Source organism: Stegostoma tigrinum, chromosome 14 (assembly GCF_030684315.1).
Source record: "Stegostoma tigrinum isolate sSteTig4 chromosome 14, sSteTig4.hap1, whole genome shotgun sequence".
Classification (NCBI taxonomy): Eukaryota; Metazoa; Chordata; class Chondrichthyes; order Orectolobiformes; family Stegostomatidae; genus Stegostoma; species Stegostoma tigrinum.
The window spans coordinates 62,702,084-62,727,890 of NC_081367.1; the positions used below are offsets into that span (position 1 = coordinate 62,702,084).

At 41.2% G+C, this 25,807-nt stretch overlaps 1 protein-coding gene across 3 annotated transcripts in view; it reads right to left on the reverse strand.

Moving 5' to 3' along the window:
* The window catches only part of LOC125457448 (neprilysin-like), a 206,318-nt gene that overhangs the window by 177,346 nt on the left and 3,165 nt on the right, over nt 1-25,807 (reverse strand). For 2 of the 3 annotated variants that reach the window (XM_059651202.1, XM_059651203.1), the window contains exons 2-4: nt 25,122-25,293; nt 12,685-12,720; nt 9,357-9,518 (exon numbers count right to left, since the gene is read on the reverse strand). In XM_059651202.1, coding sequence (XP_059507185.1) covers nt 9,357-9,518; nt 12,685-12,720; nt 25,122-25,284 — 361 coding nt within the window. In that variant the 5' untranslated portion in view covers nt 25,285-25,293. Of the gene's footprint in view, nt 1-9,356; nt 9,519-12,684; nt 12,721-24,492; nt 24,626-25,121; nt 25,294-25,807 lie in introns of those variants that run through there. The other variant, XM_059651204.1, reaches the window with a different exon arrangement.

Here is a 25,807-nt window from a genome sequence, read left to right on the forward strand (position 1 = left end):
GGAATCAGTCACCCTGCAGCTTCTGCTGTTTAGTATTAAATTAATTCCATTTGTAGCTTCACCAAGTTAACACTTTTTATTCATTAATGGAATGAGCGGGTCACTGGCTAAGCATCATTTATTGCCCATCCCCAATTGCCAGAGGCCATTCAGAGGCAACCACATTGCTGTGGGTCTGGAGTCACATGTCAGCCAGACCAGGTAAGGACGGCAGGTTTCTTCCTGAAAGAACATTAATGAAGCAATGGGTTTTTTCTGACAATCAACAATGGATTCATGGTCATCATTAGATTCTTAATTCCAGATTTTTTAAAATTCAAATTCCACCTTCTGCCATGGTGCGATTCATACCCAGGATCCCAGAACATTATCTGGGTCTCTGGATTAACAGTCTCGTGATAATATCACGAAGCCATCCCCTCCCCTAGATAAATTCTAGCTATGCCTATTGTTAGTTCTGGCATGCCCTCCTTTCAGCCAACTTTGATCTCTTGGCTAGATGGTAATGATAGGCTGGGAAATATGCCAGGCCATGCGGTTACAGATTGTCTTCTGCTGCTACTGATGACTCAGTGCCACATGAATGCCCAGTTTTGAGTTGCATGATCTGTTCCAAATATATCCATTTAACATTCCATAGTGTCACACAACACAGCAGACAATATCCTCAAAGTGAAGATTAGATTTTGTGTCCACAAGCATTTTAGGATGATTACTCCCACCAATCCTATCAGGCTTGCATAAATCTACAGTAGGCATAGTGAGAATGACAGCAAATATGTTTGTCCTTTTGTTTGGTTACCCACTAACTACTGCAGACTCAGTCCAGCAGCTAAATATTTTCAGATTCAACCAGCTCATTCATTGGTGGTTTAATGAGGTAACTTTCTGGCATAGTCATTGAAATCATCCACCTAGAGTACATTCTCTGCCCTCGTCAACCTCAGTGCTTCTCCAAGCAGAGTACTGATTCATCAGCTGAAGACTGGGAAGGTGTTGGTGTGGTAGTTGGTAGTCAGGATATTTGACTATATTTGACCTGATGCTATGAGACTGAATGGGTCCAAAATCAACACTGATGACTCCCAGGCAGCCTATTCCCAACTGTGTACCATTGTACCACACCTCTTCTATGTACACTTACAATGGCAGGTCAGCATGTGAAAATGGGTAATAAAATATGTTGGATCAATGACTTTGTAAAATAGAAATAGAGTACAAAAGCAAGGAAATTATAATAAATTTGCGTAGAACATTGGTGCAGTCTTTACTGGCTCCACTCTATGTACCATGCTTTTGGAAAGACAAAGACTGATGGAGAGGATGCAGAAAACATCTGTGAGATTTGGTTACAAAGAAGGGCAAGTTTCAGACAAGTAGCGAGAGTATTTTTTTTACAAATCAACAGTCAAGAACATCATATCATTGGAATAATTAAAAAGCAGCTCCATAAGTGTAAAAGCAATATTCCTTTAGAAGCTGTTGCACTCACTTAGCACATTCACTTTTGCAAACAACAAACCAAGGAGCACAAAATTAGTCTGAATGAGTTCCCGTTTTATTCACCTGTCATTTCTTCAAATCATGAACTTCGTCTATTTAAATGTAATTTCTCTTCTTTCAGAATTAAGTATTCATATAGTCCTCAAAGACCCAGGATAACATGGGCTATCTACACACTGTATAAATGCATTAAAACTGTTTCAATTAAAAAGAAGAAAATGATAAACTTAGTCAGATAAGTGATTACAGCAATTTTATAGGCATTAGTTTGCAAAACACCTAATTCCAATATTGTGGTTAAATATTTGTGGCATATTTTTATCGAGGAATAATCAGCATTTATTAAAGACCTTTAGACAACTATCCTAATCACACATCGCTGAGTCTGCTGTATGCTGAGGAATACTTTAGTCCAAAGTGCACATGAACCACTGAGTGTATGATTAAAAAAATGTATCTGTATATAACACAACTTGAGATCCTATTTTAATAAAGTACAGTCTCTGTAAATGGTAAAGGTTTGTCCCACAGGAATCTCAATTTTCCATCGATCACCCACATCTCATTCGTAAAATTTTGTCCATATATCCACTGGCTAAATGAATTGACTACGGCACAAAATCTAACCTTTGCCAAAATATTTTCCATTTAAGGACCATTAAATCTACTTATCCTTTATTCTGCTCAAATAATGTTGTACTTATTTTCCTGATAGTATTACAATCTCTGCAAGAAGCCTCTCTTGTCTGACTACAGCAATTATAAATCGGGGGCGGATTCAATTGAGCTCATGAAAATTTTAAAGGATTTTCTGGGAAAAAGAAAAGCTTCCTCTCATTGAGGGAAGGAAATCAAGAAAAAAAAGGTGGAATAATCTTAAAATTTAGAGCAGAATAATGTAGTTATCTAATGAGGAAATGGTTTCTCATATAAAAGGTACTACGTATTTGGAACTCTATGCCTCTGAAACCCCAAGAACTTTCAGAACTGAGCTAGGTAGATTTATACGAGGCAAAGGTAGAGAGAATAGAGTGGTTAAATGGAGTTCAGGATCAATAAGTAATGGTCTAATTAAATGGTGAACAAGCTCATGGATCTGAATCATCTGCTCCTTTTCTCATGGTCCTGTGTATCTGTGATAAAGGACTCAATCTGAAACGGTAACTTGTCATTCTGACTTGCACTTTGAACATTTTTGCTCATTACTAGTGGAAAATCTAATTATAATTTATGACCAGGATAATGACTGAGCATCGATTCAGACGGCAAATCACAAAGTTCACAAGCAAAACGTCAGCAAAAATGATAACTTGACTTAAGCATAATGTTACCGAATATAATTTTCTTGTAAATGCTTGGATATTGCACATCTAAATTTGTTTTTTTGGTGGAGTGGGAGAGGTCAGGATATAACTTTCTTTGAACCTCATCCAAATTCTGACATCTTAAATACAGCCAGCAATCAAAAGAAAAAGTGCGTACACACACAAATAAGTGGCAAGGTTTGCTTTGAAGATTTGACATTAGAGAAAGTCCAACAAAACTTGCCATATAAAAAGTTTGCATGTGAGCAATCCACATGGGAATAGTAACACATAGCTTATTTTCACCAGAAGTCTGCACGTGTCAGTTTTGGCAAGTTTTACGGAGAGTTGCTCTCTGCAAGCATGAGTGAATTTTCTTGCATATACATCTCATGGCTCATATGCCTTATGATGCCTCATGTTGTTTTCGCCCACTCACCTCAGGAAAATGTACTGGCCACTGCTGAGGCCTCTAGGGTTTCTTGCACAAATACCTTATGTAAAGTCTAACCATGCACCTGGTCAAATGTTTATAGTCCAAAGCTGCCCTACATGGTATATTTGTTCTGGACATGTTGAACAGAGGCTGATTGGCCATTGGCTTTGGCTCTGGCAACCTGGAGGTCCTGTCTGATGTAGACTGCAAGTCATTGGTATCCATAGAGCATGCCCTGAGATGTTGGAGACTGATAGGCATCCACAGAAGTAAGCAGCATGGTTGTGAGCCTGATTTTTGTGTTAGGAACTGACGCTGTCAATTGAGAATCAGGGTAGCCTGCCTTTCCAGTTTAGTGGGTAAAGGTCTCAAATTGCCCAAACTTGGGAACAAATGGACATAGAGATAGGGGGAAAGAGAGTGGTCTCTCAATCACATCTTGCCCTTATCTCCAAGCCTCCCTCCAATCTGCACCCCGTGAAAAGAGTACAATAAGTACTTCTCACCAGAGGGTCCCCTGAGGAGTAGGCCTCAACTGGCAGACTTTAGGACCCTGAAGTTACCTGGCTCTTATTGGTTAGTCGCTCTGGCAACCCAGCAAGACAGTGCTGAAGCTGTTATTCACCAATAAACTTGCCACAGTTTGCTGGTTGGTTCTGAATGAACTTTTTGGCAGGTGATATGGTGAGTCACCACTGAATATACTTGTCTCACATTATAAATATATACATGGGAAAATTCTATTCTGTGCTATCATAATCACTGTTCCATAAGTGTTTCCCTGTCGACTCCTGATCCACTTGCTGCATCTCATTCCTGAGAAACAATTCTTTTTGGTTTATTGTTGAACAGTATACCTTTACCGTTGTACAAAATATTCCTGATCACACTTTAGGATCACTTCTCTTTCTCTCTCTCTCTCTCTCTCCATACCCTTTAAATTACTTCTATTTGAATCTAAATTTAGGCAATTAAAGGCCATATTACAACGACACTATAATCCTTGCACATCCCTGTAATTTACTTGCAAACATGTACATCTTTTCCATTAATTGGTGGCCTACTGATGGCACCTTTTGGAAAAAATAGGGAGAATTTCGGTGCCACAACAAGTTACAAAGTTGTGTGTGTGTTGGTAAGGCAGGGAAAATTTGCTGTGAATTGCTTTTTCCAGTTGGGTGGCATGGTAGCTCAGTGGTTAGCGCTGCTGCCTCACAGGGCCAGAAACCTGAGTTCAATCCCATCCTCAGGCAACTGTCTATATCAAGCTTGCACATTCACCTTGTGTCAGCATGGGTTACCAATGGGTTCTTGGTGGCCACAAATTGAGTACTTAAGGGCCTTACTTGTTAATGGATGAAAAAGACTTTTTGACGTGGTGAGGAGAAGAAATAATAGGGAGAGTTGGTCCTGGAAAAATAGTAATCCCATTGTCACCTCCTTCAGGGAGAGGAAAACTGCGTCCCTAATGTTTAGGTTGTTTATTAAAAATGACAAGATTAACCTGGGAGCAACAGGATTAAGGAAAATCCCAAGGCTTTTTATACATATATAAAGAGCATGAGGGTGGCCAGGTAGAGGGTTGGCCCACCTGCGGACAGTGGAGGCAATTTACATGTGGAGCTAGAGGAAATAGACGAGGGATTAAATGAGTACTTTGCATCAGTATTCACCACAGTGAAGCACTTGATAGATGATGAGTCTGGGGAAGGGTGTGCAGATAATTTGGGTCACATTGAGATTAAAAAGGAGGAAGTATTCGGGGTATTGAAAAAACATTAAGGTAGACAAATCTCCAGGGCCTGATGGGATATACCCCAGAATACTGAGAGAGGCAAGGGAGGAAATTGCTGGAGCCTTGAGAGAAATCTTTGCATCTTCACTGGCTACTGGGGAGGTCCTAAAGAACTGGAGAATAGCCAATGTTGCTCCTTTGTTTAAGAAAGGTGGCAAGGATAATCCAATTAATTACAGGCTGGTGAGCCTTACGTCAGTGGTACAGAAATTATTGGAGAGGATTCTTCGAGACAGGGTTTACTCCCACTTGGAAATTAATCGGTGCATTAGCAAGAAGCAACATGGTTTTGTGAAGGGCAGGTCATGTCTCACTAACTTGGTTGATTTTGTTGAGGAAGTGACGAAGATGATTGATGAGGGTAGGGCAGTGGACATTATCTACATGGACATCAGTAAGGCCTTTGACAAATTCCCTCATGACAGGCTGATACAGAAGGTAAAGTCACATGGGGTCAGAGGTGAGCTTGCAAGATAGATTAAAAAAAACTGGCTTGGTCATAGAAGACAGAGGGTAGCAGTGGAAGGGTGTGTTTCTGAATGGAGGGCTGTGACTAGTGGCGTTCCTCAGGGATCAGTGTTAGGACCTTTGCTAATTGTAGCATATTTAAATGATGTGGAGGAAAATGTAACTTGTCTGTTTAGTAAGTTTGTCGATGACACAAAGATTGGTAGAATTGCAGATAGCGATAAGGACCGTCAAAGGATACAGTGAGAGAGAGAATGGTTGGTGACTTGGGCAGAGGGAAAGCAGATGGAATTTGATCTGGATAAACGTGAAGTAATGCATTTCAGAAGGTCTAATCCAGATGGAAAATATACAGTAAATGGCAGAATCCGAAAGAGTACTGATAGGCAGAGGGATCTGGGTGTATAGGTACACAGGTCACTGAAAATGGCAACGCAGGTGGAGAAGGTAGTCAAAAAGGCATTTGGCATGCTTGCCTTCATTGGCCAGGGCACTGAATTTAAAAATTGGCAAGTAATGTTGCAGCTTTATAGAATCTTAGTTGGGCTGCATTTGGAATATTGGGTTCAGTTCCAATGGCCACACTATCAGGAAGATGTGGTGGCTTTGGAGAGGGTACAGAAAAGATTTACCAGGATGTTGGCTGGTATGGAGGGCATTAGCTGTGAGGAGAGGTCGGAGAAACTTGGGTTTTTCTCACTGGAATGACAGAGGTTGAAGGGCGACCTGATAGTGGTTTACAAGATTATGAAGGTCATGGACAGAGTGCAGAGTCAAAAGCTTTTTTCCCAGGGTGGATGACTCAGTTACTAGGGGCCATATGTTTAAGTTGTGAGGGGCAAGGTTTAAAAGTGATGTATGAGGCAAGATTTTTTACACAGAGGGTGGTGGGTGCCTGGAACTCGATGCCAGGAGAGGTAGTGGAAGCAGATACTATAGTGACTTTTAACAGGCACCTTGACAAACACATGAATAGGATGGGAATAGAGGGATGGCCCTGAGAAAAACTGACGCACAGAGAGATCTGGGTGTTCAGGTCCATTGCACCCTGAAGGTGGCAACACAGGTCGATCGAATGGTCAAGAAGGTATACAGCATGCTTTCATTCATCAGACCAGGTATTGAGTAGAAGAGTTGATCGGTCATGTTACAGTTGTATAGGACTTTGGTTCAACCAGATTTGGAGTACTGTGTACAGTTCTAGTTGCCACATTACCAAAAGGATATTGATGGTTTGGAGAGGGTGCAGAGGAGATTCACCAGGATGTTGCCTGGTATGGAGGGCCCTAGCTATGAAGAGAGGTTGAGTAGATTAGGATTATTTACATTAGAAAGACGGAGGTTGAGGGGGACCTGATTGAGGTCTACAAAATCATGAGAGATGAGGGTAGATAACAAGAAGCTTTTTCCCAGAGTGAGGGATTCAATTACTAGGGGTCACAATTTCGAGGTGAGAGGGGAAAAGTTTAAGGGAGATATGCGTGGAAAGTTCTTTACACAGAGGGTGGTGGGTGCCTGGAACACGTCGCCAGCGGAGGTGGTAGAGGCGGGCATGATAGCGTCATTTAAGATGTATCCAGACAGATACATGAATAGGCAGGGAGCAGAGGGATAAAGATCCTAGGAAAATAGGCAACACGTTTAGATAGAGGGTCTAGAGGGCCGAAGGTCCTGTTCCTGTGTTGTAATTTTCATTGTTCCTTGTTCTTTATTCTTTCGGAATTGGTCCCTAGAAGGGTAGGAGGTTTTAGTTGCAAAGGACAGCATGTCAGTGCAGGCTTGGAGGACTGAAAGGCCTGTTCCTGTGCTGTAATTTTCTTTGTTCTTTGTTCAATGAGCTTCAGTGGATTGAGAATGAATCAGGCACAAATTGGAATCTAGGGTTGACAGGCAAGACTAGAACTGAACATTGGGCTACCCCTATAAAGAGGAGATGGAACGTCTTGGCACGTGACCATAAAAGAAAATGATAGGGAAAACAAACTCAGAGCTCCCGAGATGAGAAAAAAGAGACAGAGATTTAAAAATAAAGCATTTGGCAAATCTCACTTGGTTATTACAACCATGAGCCAGGCTGAATGTAGAAGGTAGAGGGTAATTGCAAAAAAAGCAGAGTGTGAAAATACCCTGGCAGCGAACAAAGTCTTCTGCCATATAAATAGCAAAAGAGTTGTCAAAAGGCTGTAAAAGGAGGAGTGGCGCCAATTATAAACCACAAGGTATTTTTATGGACAAAGTCCTATAGTTCAGGTACTAAAAGGTACTAAAAGAACATCTTGTTGATCTTTACCAAGGGATGCAATTTTGAACAGGTCATGAGAAAAACAGGTTAGTTTAATTAGTTAAAGAGTTTACAAATGATCAGGGGGAGGTATTGGATAAGCTGTGTGTACTTTAAGTTGAAAAGGTACCAAAACAGGATGAGATGGCTCCAGGAATGTGAAGGGAAGTGAGTGTAGAAATTGTGGAGACCCTGGCCACAGTTCTCCAGTCTTCCTCAGACTCAAATGGGGCCAGAGGAGTGGAGAATTGCAATTATCACACCGTTGTGCAAAAAAGGTATAAAGAAAGAACCAGCAACTACTGGCCAGCAAGTTCAATCTTAGTCATGTGGAAGCTTATAAAAATGATTATTTTGGGTCGAAATGAATAATGACATGTGCAAATAAGGGCAGGCCTAGTGGTATTATCACTGGACTGTCAACCCAGAGACCCAGGAAATGTTCTGGGGACTTGGGTTTGAATCCTATCATGACAGATGGTGGAATCTGAATTCAATGAGAATCTGGAAAGAAGAGTCTAATGATGAGCATGCATCTATTGTTGATTGTCAGGAAAACTCATATGATTCACTAATGTCCTTGAGGAAAGGAAACTGTCACCCTCACATAGCCTGGCCTACTTGTGACTCTAAAGCCACAACAATGAGGTTGACTCTTAATAGCCCTCTGGGTAATTAAGGATGGACAGTAAATGCTGGCCTAGTCAGACACATGATCATTTCATGAATGAATAAAATAAAAATAATGTTTGGGTTAGATTATGAAAGCCAGCATGGATTTGACATGGATCAATTGTGTTTAATTAACATAGAGCCATAGAAATTTACAGCAGGAGAACAGTTCCTTTGATCCGACTCATCCATACCAACCACATAAATTAATATTTTCCCATTTGCCAGCATTTGGTCCATATCCATCTAAAACCTTCCTTTTAAATGTCATACCTGCCTCCACCACTTCTTCTGGCAGTTCATTTCCACATATGTACCACCCTCTGCATGAAAAAGTTGCCTCAGCTCCCTTTAAATTCTTTCCCCTCTCATTTTAAACCAATGCCCTCTAGTTTTGGACTCCCCTACCCTGGGGAAAAGACTATTCACCCTATCCATGCCCCTCATGATTTTACAAACCTCTTACAAAATCAACCTTTAGCCTTTGACACTCCAGGGAAAATAGCCCCAGCCTATTCAGCTTCTCCCTAAGCTCAAACTCGCTAATCCTGGCAACATCCTTGTAAATCTTTTCTGAACCCTTTCAACTTGTACAACGTCTTAACAGAACTGAATGTAGCATTCCAAAAGTTGCTGAACCAAAGTCTGGTACAACTCCAACATGACCTCCCAACTCCTACACTCAATGCACTGACCAGTAAAGGCATAGAGATTTTATGAAATAAGAACAGAAGTTGATGACAGCAACACAGTAGATGAGCCAATGGTCTCCTTCCTTGCTTTACCAATCCTATGATTCTGACTTGAAATTATTGACTGCATTAAAGAAGGCAATGAGGCCTGTAAAACATTTTCAGTACACAATCTTAATGTTAGATTTCTAAAACTATGACCGACCTTTCAAGATGACTTCCAATTCATCTCTCAGAATGTCAAAAGTACTGTATCGGGAGCTGGTTTCAGGGATGACATGCTTCTGCAACCATCCCCCACAGGCATACTGATAAAAATTGTTGCAAGGATCTGCAGCTTGGTCCATATTCGCCATGATACGGGCAGCTGAGGGGTGAAAGGAAGAAGAAAGTTTAAACAATGCCATGAATTTTCCATGAAGATCAGAAAGTGTGTGAAGCATGTCAGAATAAGAATTCCTTTGGTGCTTAAGTGATGCAGTGTATTTAACAATTTATCTTTTCTTTTGGCTGAGATTTTAAAACCAGTCCCTCCTTCTCATTCTCACTAGAACCTAAAAGATGCCTTGATATTATTTTGAATATGAACAGGGGAGGTATAACTGGTGTTCTGGCCAATACTTATCCTGCAATCATCACGAAAACAATCAGCTTATTGCTGCTTGTGGGAGCTTGCTGTGTACAAATTGCCTGTTGTGTTTTCTACATTACAACAGTGACCGCACTTCAAGGACAACACTATTGATTCATTTAGTGATTCATATCAACAAAAGAGTAGATGGTTGCTATGAAAGGCACTATTTAAAGACAAGGTTTCATTTTCGTTTTATAATAGGTGCTCCACTTTTCTGTGGTTCAGTAAAAAAATCAAAACAGAGGCTGATAGATATTTTATTAGGCAAGCATTATGGGACCAAATAGGTTAAACGGAGTAAAGGTACAGATCAGCAACAGTTGAATAGAATGGTGGAGTGGGCTCAAGACGTTAATTTTAAGGATGGACGATAAGTGGTAAACCACTCATAGGTACATAGGAACAGGAAATGATTTTTTTTAACATTCATTCCTTTAAAATCATGTGAGATATAGATAGGATTAATGGTAATTGCCTTTTCCCTAGGGTGGGAGATTTCAAGACAAGGGGACACATCTTTAAGGTGGGAGGAGAGAGATTTAAAAAAAGACATGAGGGCAATTTTTTTTTTACAGAGTCTGGTTCATGTGTGGAATGAAGTTCCTGAGGAAGTGGTGGATGTGGATGCAATTAAAGTGCTAAAAGACATTTCAAGAAGTATATAAATAGGAAAACTTTTGAAGAATATAGGCTAGCAGCAGGCAAGTGGGACTAGTTTAGTTCAGGATTATGTCTGGCATGGGCTGGTTGGACTGAAGAGTCAGTTTCTGTGCTGTATGACTCTATGTCATTGGCTTTGCCAGCATTTCTTGTCAGCGTACAGCGTACAGTTAGTCCCTTGAGCCTGCTCCACCATTCAAACTGGCTGTATCTTAACACCATTACCCTTGCTCAAGAAAAATCTATCAGCATCCATTTTGATTTATTTTAAACTGAACAAAAGCCTCAACACTTCAATGTTATCTATGAAGGTGGGTTATAGGAAATATTAAACTGTAACTTCCTCAGCTATTTTCACATGTCATACTATTTTGTTAAAAAATAATCAACAGAAAAGGACATGTGACTGAAACTAAGAATGTTATCCAAGATCTTAGAAGTGATCTGACTCCTTCCTATCTCACCAAATTGGACGATGGATCATTCAGAAGCAGTGCCTGGAAAATTTAAAGAATAATTATAGGGAGGCAATGGTAATGTCATTTGTCTAGCAATCTCCATTGACTTACGGATGATTGTTCAAATGTCACCATGGCAGACAGTAAAATTTGAATCCATTAAAACCTGGAGTAAAGAGCTCATCAAATGGTGAATGCATGACCATTGCTGATTGTTGTAAAACTCCATCTGGTTAACCAAAGAAATCTCATTCTAACCTGGTCTAGCCTACTTGTGACTTCAGAGCCACAGTAACATGGTTGACTCTTAGCTTCTGGGAAATTAGGAATGAGCAGTAAATATGAGCCTTGCTACTAAAACCCACATCCTGTGAATGAATGAATGTTTTAAAATAACCTTGACGATGAAATGATGGCTCATGAGAACAGTGTGAGACATGAGCCAATCCTTTATATTCACTAGAATAGACAGCCATTGTTGGAGAGATCATGTGATGCAACATTTTAGGTAAATGTTCAAATTTAAATTTGGGCTGATAATTCATACATTGCCAGACCAAATTTATTCTCTGAACTTTCTGATCTGAGCCAGGTTATTGGTTTGGAAACCAATCAGGAAAATATCTTGCTGCAAAGGAAGATTTCAATTCATCATCAGTGAATCCCTGAGAAGAGTATCAACCAGCCATTATTGCAAAGCAATTGTTTAAGTGAGAACCAAAACATGCAGTTATAACCAATCAGTGAACCTTTCATTGATTTTGCCTTTACTTGACCAAATTGAAAGATTTGATATTGTGTAAAGTTGTTTCTTTCTGCATATTTTGCAGCTTCAGTATTTTTGGGTGCATTTGTGAGAAGCAAGATAGATTTGTACATTTTTATCCAAGTGGGTTTTAGCAATAAAACTAACTGCTTACTTATTCAACTCAACAGTACCCGTCCATTTCTTACATAACTGTAGACAGTCATATACATACTCAATCGGCAATCCAGAATACTTCTATTTGAGAAAACTCTTGCATTCAAATGCGGAGTTGGAAAAGAGAGACAGTCTGTTACCTTTCTATACTTGGTCAAACTGATAGAATAAACAAGTCACAGGAATGCATACACCACTGGCAGATATTTTACTGGTGCCATGGCAACAAAGCTAAAAAAATGGGCTGAATTCCCAAGGTAATTCTGTTAGCGTCCATAGTTTCTAGATATGAGACACCAGATGGTTCAACTCAAACTAAATGACTGTGGACATGTAATTAAATCAGACAATTGACACTTGCTTCTCCAACAATTTCAATTTTTGTCAAAGGCTTACAGACTGACTTATGTCAGTAATGTTTTGTGCAAGCAGAATAAAAAGGAAAGATCTGTGCCAGGTGAGGGCAATAGCATTTAATACAGGCTGAAACAAGCAGACTGGTAAAGAGCAACAGCTAAAAGATGTGGAGGCAGTCTGCATTGACTAGAGGGAGAACAAAGAGCTTGAGGGACCTGCTGCTGTGGAGACTTAATCTGCCATTGGGCTCTGCTTTCAGAGTTTGGAGGGTGGATTAAAATGGCAGAGCGTAGGAGATAACTCTACTTCCCTGAGGCAGCTGGTGGAGCTCCATTCAGAGTGTTACATTCTATAAGGAGAATGAGACTGTCCTTTAAGGTTTTCCTTATTTTATGGCCAACCTGGGAGTTATTGTGTTTCATAATGTGGGGACAAAATTTGAGAGATGGGCTGATGTGGATATATTAACGTTACTTTGCTATATCTTTTTAAGTGGACTTACCTGCGGATACACACGATGGAGTGGTACATGTTTTATCTGGGGAGAAACAAACAGAATAATCATGAGTGATTCCATAATCCAGCAGCATTGTAATTAATTAGACAGTACAATCTTCTGTATTGGCAATCCAATTATTTACCATTATTTTCACCGAGCTGTTGTTCTCAAGACATGACCTCCTGTGAGACAGATTAGAGCCTTACTGATTCCAATTTATAAAGAATAAATTTAGCTCACTTTATGGGTATTAATCTTGCCTTCATTCTGTGCCTAAGATACTGATGTACTATGTAAGCATTTGTTTCACAAGATGCCTGGGAAATTGTCCTACAGTAAAAGTGCACACAAATTCAAATTATGCTGCAGGACAAAAGTCTCCCATCTCTCGTTTCTGCTTCTGTTAACTTCAGTTTCTCCAGAAGTCTGTTGCCTGTATCTGAAACACAACTTGTTTACCTACCAACCTTTGATTCGCTGACCTGCATTGGTTCCTCATCTACAACATCTCAATTTAAAATTCTTCTACAGTTCTTCAACCCATTTCTCTGCATCAGTCTAATCTATACAATCTGCCAAGATCTGTGTCCATTCAATTTGAGTTTTTTGCACAATTGAATTTTTCAGTTGCACAAGCTCCAAGCTCTGGAAACCCTGCCTAAACCTCTTCACCTCCAAGTTGTCTTCCTCTTTTCAGGACTTACAGGCTTGCTTTTTGGAAGGCAAATTTGCATAAACTTGGCTTATATATCCTTCAGTGAAGATGATCTGCTCAAGGTGCTGAAGGTGATAAGGGGACCTTTCAAAACAAAACGATCATTCTTAGCATGTGGCCATTACTGCCCGGGACAGCATTTATTGCCCTTCCCTTTGGAAGGTGATGGTGAGTCAACTTCTTGAATTGCAGTTGCCTGTGTGGTGTATCAAGTATAGGGACGGAGTTACTGTGTAGTTTGACTTTGAAGATTCTGTCATCCTAACTGTAAGCAGTAGACTGAATTTGCATTATCGAATTACTGTTTTCTGCCTTTCACTGTTGGCACAGAGACAGAACTAGGGTTGACAACTCTGTCCGGTGTAGTCCTCAAGGTTTCATGACACAAAGCAGTTTTTCACCCACTGCATCCCAAAACCGGTCCAACCTGTCTCTGCCTCCCTAACCGGTTCTTCCTCTCACCCATCCCTTCCTCCCACCCCAAGCCACACCCCCATCTACCTACTAACCTCATCCTACTTCCTTGACCTGTCCGTCTTCCCTGGACTGACCTATCCCCTCCCTACCTCCCCACCTATACTCTCTCCACCTATCTTCTTTACTCTCCATCTTCGGTCTGCCTCCCCCTCTCTCCCTATTTATTCCAGTTCCCTCTCCCCATCCCCCTCTCTGATGAAGGGTCTAGGCCCGAAACATCAGCTTTTGTGCTCCTGAGATGCTGCTTGGCCTGCTGTGTTCATCCAGCCTCACATTTTATTATCTTGGAATTCTCCAGCATCTGCAGTTCCCATTATCTCTGGATCATTGAAGAATCCAGATTGTTGCTTTGCTAAATTCCTTAAAGTTTATAATCAGGGCTTTCATGAAGGGGAGATCAGAAGTATGGTCTGAGTATTGCTACCATCCCTGTAACAGAGTTCAAGGTCGAAATCAATATATAAACTGTGGTAATAATGATTTTGTTGTGAGCAAGTAAGATGTCCACCACAAAGGGGAACAGATTCAAGATCAGAAATAGGGTTGTGGTGGTGGGGGATGAGGTGGCAGCAGGAGTGAACAATGCAAATGGATTTATCTAAATTCAATATCTTTGAGACATAATGATTAAAGTGTAGTGAACATCAGCATATTCAAAAGGGAATGTAGTGGATGACACAAAATGACTAGAGGGCTGGAAGATAGAGAAAATATATCGTAAAAGATAGTGTGTAATTCAGCAAGAGTACAGCAGAAGGCTAACAAATATTCCTGTACACTTCACTCAAGTCTCTGGAGAAAAACTAGTCAGGTCAAATAAGATCCAACAGAACAATACTTTTTTTTTGCCAAAGGATGAGGAGAGATAGCATAATGACAATATTAAAGTGTGTGAAGGAACAGAGGAACCTGGAGATTTGTGTACACAATTCTTTGAAGGCAACAGGGCAAATTGAATAGGCAGTTGAAAAAGCACATGCAAATCTGCACTTAGTCAACAGACGACAAAAGCAAAAAAGCTACGCTAAGCCTGTATAAAACAAACAGTCAATACAATGTTGAGCTGGAGGAACATAGCATGTTAGGCAGCATCAGAGGAGCAGGAAAGTCAACAGTTCAGATCAGGACCCTTCTTCAGGACTTGCTCTGAACTGGGGTAAGGCTGACTGCAGTGAGAGAAAATGCTGGCACATGGGTGTGAGCATGGAGCTGAGGATCCGCACAGAAAACTGTTTCTGGAGGCTCTGGGTGTACTGGACATAACGATTGTTGCAATTTGGCCCAAATTGGGATGGTATGAATGTTGATTGGAGTCTATGGTGGATGAGTTAGCTGCACAGGCAGATACTGAGGAAGGAGACATGGCTGTAGTAACGTGTTTGTTCTAGTTTGTGTTCGAAGACCTTCAGGGCAGAGGAGATCACTGGTGGGTTGCAGTGGGAGAGAGATCTACTGAGATCTTTTCAGAGGGAGGAGGACAACTTCTTCAAGGTGGGAATCCTTGGAAGAGGCTTCACAGTAGGGTTTTCAGTCACTTGGAGGGAGTAAGAACTGCAAATGCTTGAGTCAGAGCCAATATAGTCTGCAGCCAGAGGAATGCAGCAGGTCAGGCAGCATCAAAGGAGCAGGAGAGTCAACGTTTTGGGTTTACATCCTTCATCAAACAGCAACTAGGCACTAGCTGGAGTGTGTGTTCAATTCTGTGTCCTACACCCAAGGAAGGATATCAAGATCTTAGAGAGGGTGCAACAAAGATTTACCTAAAGCATAACGAGAGTGAGGTACTCCAATTCATTTTAAGAGGATAAGAAAATCAGTTTTTACATTCTCCTTAGAGCAGACAATATTTAGAAAAATATGACAGATGCACCAATAAAACATGAAGAATTTTGATGAAGTAAATAAATTACTAGTTACAGAGGTTTGGTAACTGGAAGATATTGGTTTCAGATGATTGACAAAACAATGGGGTTTGAGGCGGGGCAACATGAGGGAATCTTTTTTATGCATGGAATACTTGTGATCTGGAAAGCACAGTTTTTAAACATAATGGAAATAGATTCGGTAGTAGGAGAGTACTGGATTTATAAAAGAACTGAAAAGTAGGATTTGAACATGTAGCTACAATCTTGACTGCCATGAATGGACTGTGCTTTTGTAAAGTTAGGCCTTCCCAGGGTTAATTACATTTTCTTTCACAGTAGTGTCAGCTATAGGTAGCGCTGTTTTACAGAGTCAAGGGGTATTGAGTTTACGTTCGAGCATAGAGCTTAAGAATGAAAATAAATGCGCGTACACTGGCACAGTACTGAGGAAGTGTTGTGCTGTCAGTGGTGCCATCTTTCAGGTCAGATGTTAAAACCACAAAACACAGGAAGAGAAATAAACCATTCAGCTTTGACTGTCCTCTTAATTGTGCATGAAAGATGCTCTTGCAATCTTATGGAAAGAAGAAAGGAATAGATCACTGTCTCTGAGGCTGATAGTTGACTCTTAATCATCATCACTAAATTCGACTATAACAATTTAATAGTACAGAATTTGAGAAATGCTGAAAAGTGATCCATTTTGTGAAAACGTTTTGGTCTTGCACTTATAGAAACCTTACAGCGTAGAATTACACCATTTGCAAACTCACATCCAGAACCTCAACCTGAGCTACAAATCTTCTCAAAACTCGCTAGAACTACACCATTTTGCCCATTGAGACCACACTGATCCTCTGAAGAGCTTCCACCTAGACCCTTCCCAGACTCCCACTCTATCCTTTTAATCTTACATTTCCCATGGTTAATCTACCTAAGCTACATATTCCTAGACACTATGGCCATGCTAAATTGCTCAACCCACCTAACATGCACATCTTTGAACAATGGGAGGAAACCCAGGCAAATATGGGGAGAATGTGCAAACTCCACATAGACAGTCACCTGAGGGTGGAATAGAACCTGGGTCCCTAGCACTGTGAGATAGCAGTGCTAATCACTGAGCCATCGTGCCACCCAGGCCAGTCAGTGCTCACTGCATCTCAATAGGACATTTCACAAGGATGTAAAGTCAAGGGAAAAACCAACATTTATTCTGCATGAGAGGAAAGTATGATCAGATTGCAAGTGGACTCTGACTGATGGAGGCATTACCATGGAGAATGCACCCATTAATGCTGATTGACAGTAAACAGCCAGGTTTTATTTAAATTTTAAATCAGGCAGTTTATCCACAGAAAGCAAAATCAAAACCTTGAACAAAAGATCAGTAAATGGCTTCTACCTATTCTGTTGAATGGAAACAGTCCCAGTGCATGTATGTATTATTTGTCTGCAAACAGGGCACTGTAAACTAAATTACCTGGTCATTATCATTTTTATTTGTGCAGGCTTGCTGAGTGTAAATTGATTTCTGCATTCAACATTAACTACATTTCAAAAATATCAAATTAGCAGTGAAGGATTTGGAATTTCCAGATATCAAGAAATGTGCTAAATAAATGCCAAATTTTTTTTCTAATATTAAAGCTGGCTTGAAACTGAACCATTGGAAAACGACTGCTATAATGTGACCGACAAATGTAAGCGCAGAAGCAGGCCATTCAACCTATCACATCTGCTCCCTCATTCAGTGAAATCATGGTTGATCTGAATCTTCAACTCCACATTACTGTTTTTTTCCTACAACCTCTGATTCCCTTACTAGTTGAAAAATCTATCACAGCCTTGAATTTTCCAAACAACCCAGACTCAACAACCCTCTGCAGTACAGAACTCCTGTAAAGAACTGAGAGAGGGAATTCCTTCTCGTCTGTGCCTTAAATATGAGACCTCAGATTATGCCTTCTGGGTCTCATCTGTCCCACAGGCGGAATAACTTTTCTCCATCTCCCCGTTCTTTCAATAAGTACAGGCCCAACATACTCAATCTCTCCTCATAATACAGTCTTCCAATACCTGGTATCAGCCTCGTGAACATTCTAGGGAGAGCCTCCAGTGATAGTATTTCTTTACTTAAATAAGGGGCCTAAAAACATTCACAATATTCAGCTGTGGCCTGACTAATGTTTTGTATAATTTTTAGCAAACCTGCTTTAATGTGATGATATCAATTAATATCAATTGCCCAAGTTTGTTTCCAACTATTACATGGAGGTGCATAAAGACGCAAAGAAGGAAAGAAACAGTTGCATTTTCTATATCATCTTTCTCAGCCTTGGGAGATTTCAAAATGCTTTACAACCAATTAGGCAGTATTCAAAAATGTAGTCATTGTTATGTGTCAGAAATATGATAAAAGGTATGCACTAGGTTTTCACAAACAGCAATGTGATAATAAGTTGAAATTTATTTTCATTGGCCTTGGTCCAGACATAGTGGGAGAACTCCCATGTGTTCCCCCGCACACCACCCACACACCCCCACTCACACCAGCCCCACCACACCACCCACCCACATTGTGCAATAGGACCGGTTATCTCCCACTTAAGAGGGCAGATGGAACCTCAGTTTTACATCTCATCTGAAAGATAACTCTGTATTCAAGTGGGGCTTGACCCCACAACATTTGACTTAACAGCAGGTATGTTTTGAACATGGCCTCAGAAATTAGGACTAAGATGATATGAAAGCAGGGAGTTGTAATGAATGGAAACTGATTTGCAATGATATTCTCTAAGAACCAGATTTTGAACAAAGAACAGCACAGGAACAGGCCCTTCAGCCCATCAAGGCTGCGCCAATAAATGACACCTTTCTAAACCGAAAGATTTTGCCTCCAAAAGATCCGTATCCCTCTGTTCCCTGTCTATTCATATATCTGTCAAGATGCCTCTTAAACTTTGCTATAGTATCCACCTGTACCACCTCCTCTGCCATCGAATTTCATACACTTACACTATCTGTGTAAAGAAAGTTGGCTCTCACATCTCCTTTAATATCCTGTAGCAAATGACATTTCTACACTGGGAGAAAGACTCCAACTATCTACTCCATCTATGCCTTTCATACATTTCTAAACTTCTATCATGTCATTCCATCATCGTTCAACATTTAATAGAAAACAAACCAAGTTTCTCCTCGTAGCTAATATCTTCCAAACCAGGCAACATCCTAGTAAATTGTTTCTGTACTGTCTCCAAAGCCTGCACATCTTCTGGTAGTGAAGCGACTAGAGCTGTACACAATATTCTAAAAGTGGCCTGAATAATATTCTATACAGCTGAAACGTGACTTGCCACTTTTTATTCTCTGTGCTCTGACTGATGTAGGCAACCATGCCTTGTGCCTTCTTGACCATGTCATCCATTCATGTTGCCCCAGTGGTGACCTTATACACCTAGATCTGTATTTTGATGCTACTAATGGTTTTGCCATTTACTGTTTTATTCCCTCCCGCATTACATCTTCCAAAATGCATCACCTTGCATTTGTCACCTTGCATAAACTCCGTCTGCCATTTCTCCACCCAAGTCTCTAGCCTATCTCTACCTTGCTGTATCCTCTGGAAATCTTCCTCATGATCTGCAGGTCTACCAATCTTTGTGTTGTCCACAAACTTACTAATCAGGCCATCTACTTTCTCCTCCAGATCATTGATATATATTACGAACAACAGGAGTCTCGGTGCAGATCTCTGCTGAACTCCACTGGTCACAGATTCCAATCTGAAAAACACCCTTTCACTGCTACTCTCTGTCTTCGATGACTAAGCCAGTACTGTATTCAGCTCACTGCAGCTCCCATGTGACTTCAACTTTTGTACAAGTCTGACAAGGTCCCTCATGGCAAATCTGTTGCAGAAGCCCATTTAAACAACATTTATCACCCCGCCCACATCAATCATCTTCGTCACTTTTGCCAAAAACTCTATCACATATGTGAAACATGACTTTCCCTGCACAAAACCATGATGCCTTCTGCTAATAAGTCTGTATTTTTCCAAATGTGAGTAAATCGTGTTCCTTAGAATCTTCTCCAGTAATTCCCATGCCATAACATAAGGCTCACTCGCCTGCAATATCCCAGATTTTCCCTGTTGCCCTTCTAAAACAAAGGAACAACAATGACTATCCTCCAGTCCTCTGGGACATCATTTGTGACTGAAGAGGATACAAAGGTATTGTATAAGGCCCCAGCAATTTCTTTGCCTGTCTCCCTCAGCATTTTGGGATAGATCCCAACTAGTCCTGGGAACGTGTCTACCTTAATGCTTTTCAAAAGAACCAACACATTCTCCTTTTGTATTAACATGCCTCAGAATATCAATATATCCCTTCTAAGACTCGCCAATGCAAACTATTTGTTATGAATCACCCACTTCCTCCAGTTGTACACGTAAATTCCCTCTTTGGTCCTTGAATGGGCTCTAGTTACAATTTTGCTCCTTATATATGTATAATACATCTTGAGATTTTCTTTAATCTTGTTTGCCAAAGACATTTCAGGGGCCCTTTTAGCCCTCCTAATTCCTTATTTGAGTTCTTTACTGCTCTCTTTATATTAGTCAAGTGCTCTGTCTTCTGTTTCCTAGACCCTATATATGCCTACAGACGCTTTTTATTTTTGACTCATCGCTTAACTTCTCTTGTCATCCAAGGTTTCTGAATCTTTTGGGACTTTTAAACTTTCATACTTTCGATGAGTGACCTATGGCCCTGTTTTAAAGAACATCATTCTCAACTTCACAGTAGATAAGGAACTTGGCAAAGTAGGAGATTGTGAGGAGGCCAGCTGTAGCCTTCAGAATGACACAGGATTGTGAAATCTGCAGAAAACATGGCAGATGGAGTTCAATGCAGTAATGTGTGAAGTGATGCACTTTGGAAGAACTAATATGGAAAGGTAAGACACTAAAAATGGCACAATTCTGATTTGTGTTGATGAGCAGCTATCTTGGTATCCGTAGCAACAAAACCTTAAATTTGGCAGGACAGGTTTATACGATGGTTAAAAAATGCATATTCATTACTTTATAAATAAAGACTTGCCCATGTCTAGTGACATGAAGAAGCAAAGCACATGTTTATTTCCATCACTACTTTTTTCCTGAAATGGATTCCCAGTCTGTTTCAAGAGGCTTTAACTAGGGGATACCATTCCACATCATGCATAGCTGACCAGCTCTCACTGCTTGTAACAGCTAGATGTATTGAAGAAATCACAAACTAATAACTTTGACTTGGACTAATGACTTGGACGAGGGAATTGAAGGATGGGTCAGCAAGTTTGCAGACGACACAAAGGTCGGAGGTGTCGTTGACAGTGTAGAGGGCTGTTGTAGGCTGCAGCGGGACATTGACAGGATGCAGAGATGGGCTGAGAGGTGGCAGATGGAGTTCAACCTGGATAAATGCGAGGTGATGCATTTTGGAAGGTCGAATTTGAAAGCTGAGTACAGGATTAAGGATAGGATTCTTGGCAGCGTGGAGGAACAGAGGGATCTTGGTGTGCAGATACATAGATCCCTTAAAATGGCCACCCAAGTGGACAGGGTTGTTAAGAAAGCATATGGTGTTTTGGCTTTCATTAACAGGGGGATTGAGTTTAAGAGTCGTGAGATCTTGTTGCAGCTCTATAAAACTTTGGTTAGACCACACTTGGAATACTGCGTCCAGTTCTGGGCGCCCTATTATAGGAAAGATGTGGATGCTTTGGAGAGGGTTCAGAGGAGGTTTACCAGGATGCTGCCTGGACTGGAGGGCTTATCTTATGAAGAGAGGTTGACTGAGCTTGGTCTCTTTTCATTGGAGAAAAGGAGGAGGAGAGGTGACCTAATTGAGGTATACAAGATAATGAGAGGCATGGATAGAGTTGATAGCCAGAGACTATTTCCCAGGGCAGAAATGGCTAGCACGAGGGGTCATAGTTTTAAGCTGGTTGGTGGAAAGTATAGAGGGGATGTCAGAGGCAGGTTCTTTACGCAGAGAGTTGTGAGAGCATGGAATGCGTTGCCAGCAGCAGTTGTGGAAGCAAGGTCATTGGGGTCATTTAAGAGACTGCTGGACATGCATATGGTCACAGAAATTTGAGGGTGCATACATGAGGATCAATGGTCGGCACAACATTGTGGGCTGAAGGGCCTGTTCTGTGCTGTACTGTTCTATGTTCTATGTTCTATGTTCTAATAACCAACTTTGGCCATATTATAAATATGCCATCTCTGATTATCAAATCCCGGAGTGGGACTTGAACCTTGAGTTTGGTGTTTCAGAGGCAGGGATGCTCACCACAAGGCCTCCTTGTAAATAGGGAAAGCAAGCACAAAATAAAGAGGGGGATACACTTCCAGCAAAGGTGATACGAGCGGATTGGTTAGCAAATTTTAGAAGCCATTTAGGCAGACAAGTGAACAGACAAGGAAGGAGGGATATGGACCATGTGCAGGTAGATGGGATTAGTTTGGATTGGCATCACTGTCAGCTCTAACATGGTGAGATGAAGAGCTTATTCCTGTACTGTACTGTGTTTGATGTCTTGCTAAACCTTTAAAAACTGGTTAGGCCTCAGAGACACATACCTTGGCACCACACTACAGAAAGACACAAAGGCCTCAGGGGAGTTTATCAGGATGTTGCCAGAGCTGAGGGGCATTAGTTACAACAGAAGATTGGTAAAGTTAGAACTATTCACTTTAGAATTTCCAAGGTGAACTAAGTTGAAAGGTTTTAACATAATCAATAGTGAAAGGTGTTTCTCTCCAACTAGTCAGTCAATAATGGATGGCCAGATATAAAACCACTGGCAAAAGAGAGAAGCACAGAAATGAGGGTAGGCCATTTTGCTCCTTGAGCCTGCTCTGTCATTTTAGATCATGGTTGTTCATCTTCCTCAACTCCATATTCCTATGTTATCTCATGTCCTGTCAGGATTTGGAACATAACTGTTAATACTCCAACTAATATTTCATGATATTAACTATGAATTTGCTAGGCACTTGAGAATGGAAAGCCATAAATCAAAACATATTTCTGCTCTCTCAAATAGTAGCACCACAGGACAGGCCAAATAGCCCCTTCCATGTTCAAGTTCTTGTGATTTTACCAAAAAGGTACAACAGATTTTTCAAACAAAGAAAAACTATTAGGTTGAAACTGGAGATAATGTGGGAGAATGCAATTGACTTTCGTCTGACTCAATAATTCTACATATGCCAACGGTCTATTGGTGAAGGTGTGTGCTAATTTGTGTAGAACGTATAGATTGTAATGGGTCGGACTATTGTGGATTGGTGGTAGTTAAAATTTTCCTGGAATCCCTACAGTATGGAAACAGGCCATTTGGCCTAACAGGTCCACAGTGGCCCTCTGAAGGGCATCCCACCCAGACCCATTCCCCTAACTCTGCAGTTCCCATTTCTAATCTACCTAATCTAAACATCCCTGGGCACTACGGACAGTTTATCATGGCCAATCCACCTAGCTTGCACATCTTTGGAATGTGGGACGAAACCAGTGCACCCAGAGGAAACGCAGTCAAGGGGAGAATGTGCAAAATCCACATACAGAGTCGTCCGAGGGTGAAATCAAACCTGGGTCCCTGGTGCTGGGAGGCAGCAGTGTTAACTACTGAGCCACTGTGCCACCCAAACCTCTGTGCCAGGAGGCCGTGTTCAGGTCCCGCCTGCTCTATAATCAATATAATCTCTGAACAGGTTAGAAAATAGTTGGATTGCCCAAGGCCATTTCAGCCACAGAATGTACGGTAATAACGGGTCAGTCTTCACCTCAGGTCGAATAAAAGAAGTCATTCATCTTCACACTGAAGGAAGGTATACAGAGAACGCTTTTTGTTAAAAAAAAGCATTTATGAAGAGGTAAGTCATTAACCACCATCTAAATTCTGTCGGGATGGCTAATTCAGGAACCAGCAAAACAGCATGTATGAGATTTCAAAGCGCTTTCTGGTGCGGATGTGCAGAAGCTCGGAGCACTGACGGAGAGCAGTAGCTTCCCTTTCCGTTCATGGGAGCCTGCGTCAAACAGCGACCGTGCTAGATCCAAAAAAAAATCAGATTCTCTCTTCCAATCCCACAAACAATCGGGTTCACCTTAATTTTAAACAAGTTTATATTAGCCCATTACACCAGATTGTCCCCTTTAAGGGTTGAGATTAGGGAGTCTGGAGGGATCAGTTAAGATGTACAATGCCCGAGCAGGTATAGATTATTTTAAAAATCAGTATTAATTCGTTATCCCCTTGTTAGAAACTATGCCTACGCCCCGCGCTGTACCCCAGCGCTGTTCCATTCTGTTCTGTCCGTCCCTTCCCTACACTTCAGCGGATCGGGATCCTCCAGCGAGCGGAGCTCCCCAGGACCGAGATTTTTTGGAACATAACGGAATTTCAGGAACAGCCACTCCACTCTGAAAAGGAGCACTACCGGGCTCGAAACCTTAATTCGGTTCCTCTGCCCACGGACGCTGCCGGGCCTGCTGAGTTTCCCCAGCATTCTGTTTCTCTATTTAAACAGTCTCGGCTGAAATGGAAATACCAATAAAAAAGTCCTTCTGGATGAATCAAACCTGGCGCCAGGAGGCGTGGATTCATTGTTCAGCAACGCAACCTCCACCCACCACATATATCTGTCCAATTCCAAAATGATACCGCCATCCCCATCAGTTGGACCCTCACCTGAACTGTGATCCCTAAACTTGACGTTGAACTTTGCGTCCAAGTCTGGAGTCAAACTGCATACGATCTCTCGCTTGCAAAGGCTTCCCTGCTTTTCACGTGTAGAGACAGTCATTGGGATTTTTTTTGCTGCATTCTCCTGGGCACTGGCGTTGGGCTATAAATGCTGGCCGAACAGGCAACATCCGAAATCCCATGAACGATTTAAATTTATATATGTATATATCTAACCCTTTCATTAACAACGTGCTGCCTTATTGGCCGTTTGTCAGAAAGCCTGGGACGTTGTCACAGCCTCTCAATGAAATGGAGAGTTAAAAATAACAAATCTGTGATCCTACATGCTCGAAATACAGGTATTTGATCTTTATTTCACCATAACTTAAAACTAGATTCCCCTCTACCCCCGCCCTTCACTCAAACACATACACATACACACACACACATACACATACACATACACATACACATACACATACACATACACATACACATACACACACACACACACATACACATACACACACACATACACATACACATACACACACACACACACACATACACACATACACATACACATACACACACACACCCACAAATACGTGTAAAATACTTGCTGTACTCACCCTTGCGTGTTGCATATAAAGCGATCAAAGCAATCACTACAATAATCAATAAAACCACAATGGTAGTCAAGCCGACCTCCAGAGAGCTCCACGATTTCCACGACTTCTTCGTTTTTTGCGGGTTCCTTTCAACTATATCCATTTGGCTTTCAGACTTGCCCATAACAACCACCTGAAGAGCAAAGGCACAGTTAAATCCCCTCCATAGCCAGGTATGTCAGACCATCCGCCCAAAGTGTTGCAGGTCGGTGTGTTCAATTATATCAACCGCACCCACCGAACGTCCACAACCAGGATTATCCGCACTATCATTTCAAACGGTGCCCTGAAGTCAACACTCTGCACAAGTTTTGAAATAATTACAGCATCAGTGAAATTGCACCACAATATGTAATTTGCCAACTTTAGAACGACCAGGATAGACAAACAGGAGGCTGGAAGAACACAGAAGGCCAGGCAGCATCTGTAACGTTTCGGGTATTACCCTTCTTCAGGACTGGATCAACATGTGCACTTTATTATGAATCCCTAGAGCAAACTGAACTCAAACCGCATCCCGCTTGAATCTAAGCTGAATTCCGGGCATATATTCACAGCTCTAAGGAACAAACAGGATGCAATTCACAGTCTCCCTCATCGTTTTCCTTCTTTGACAGAATTAACAGCAGTGCACAGTGCGATTTTAA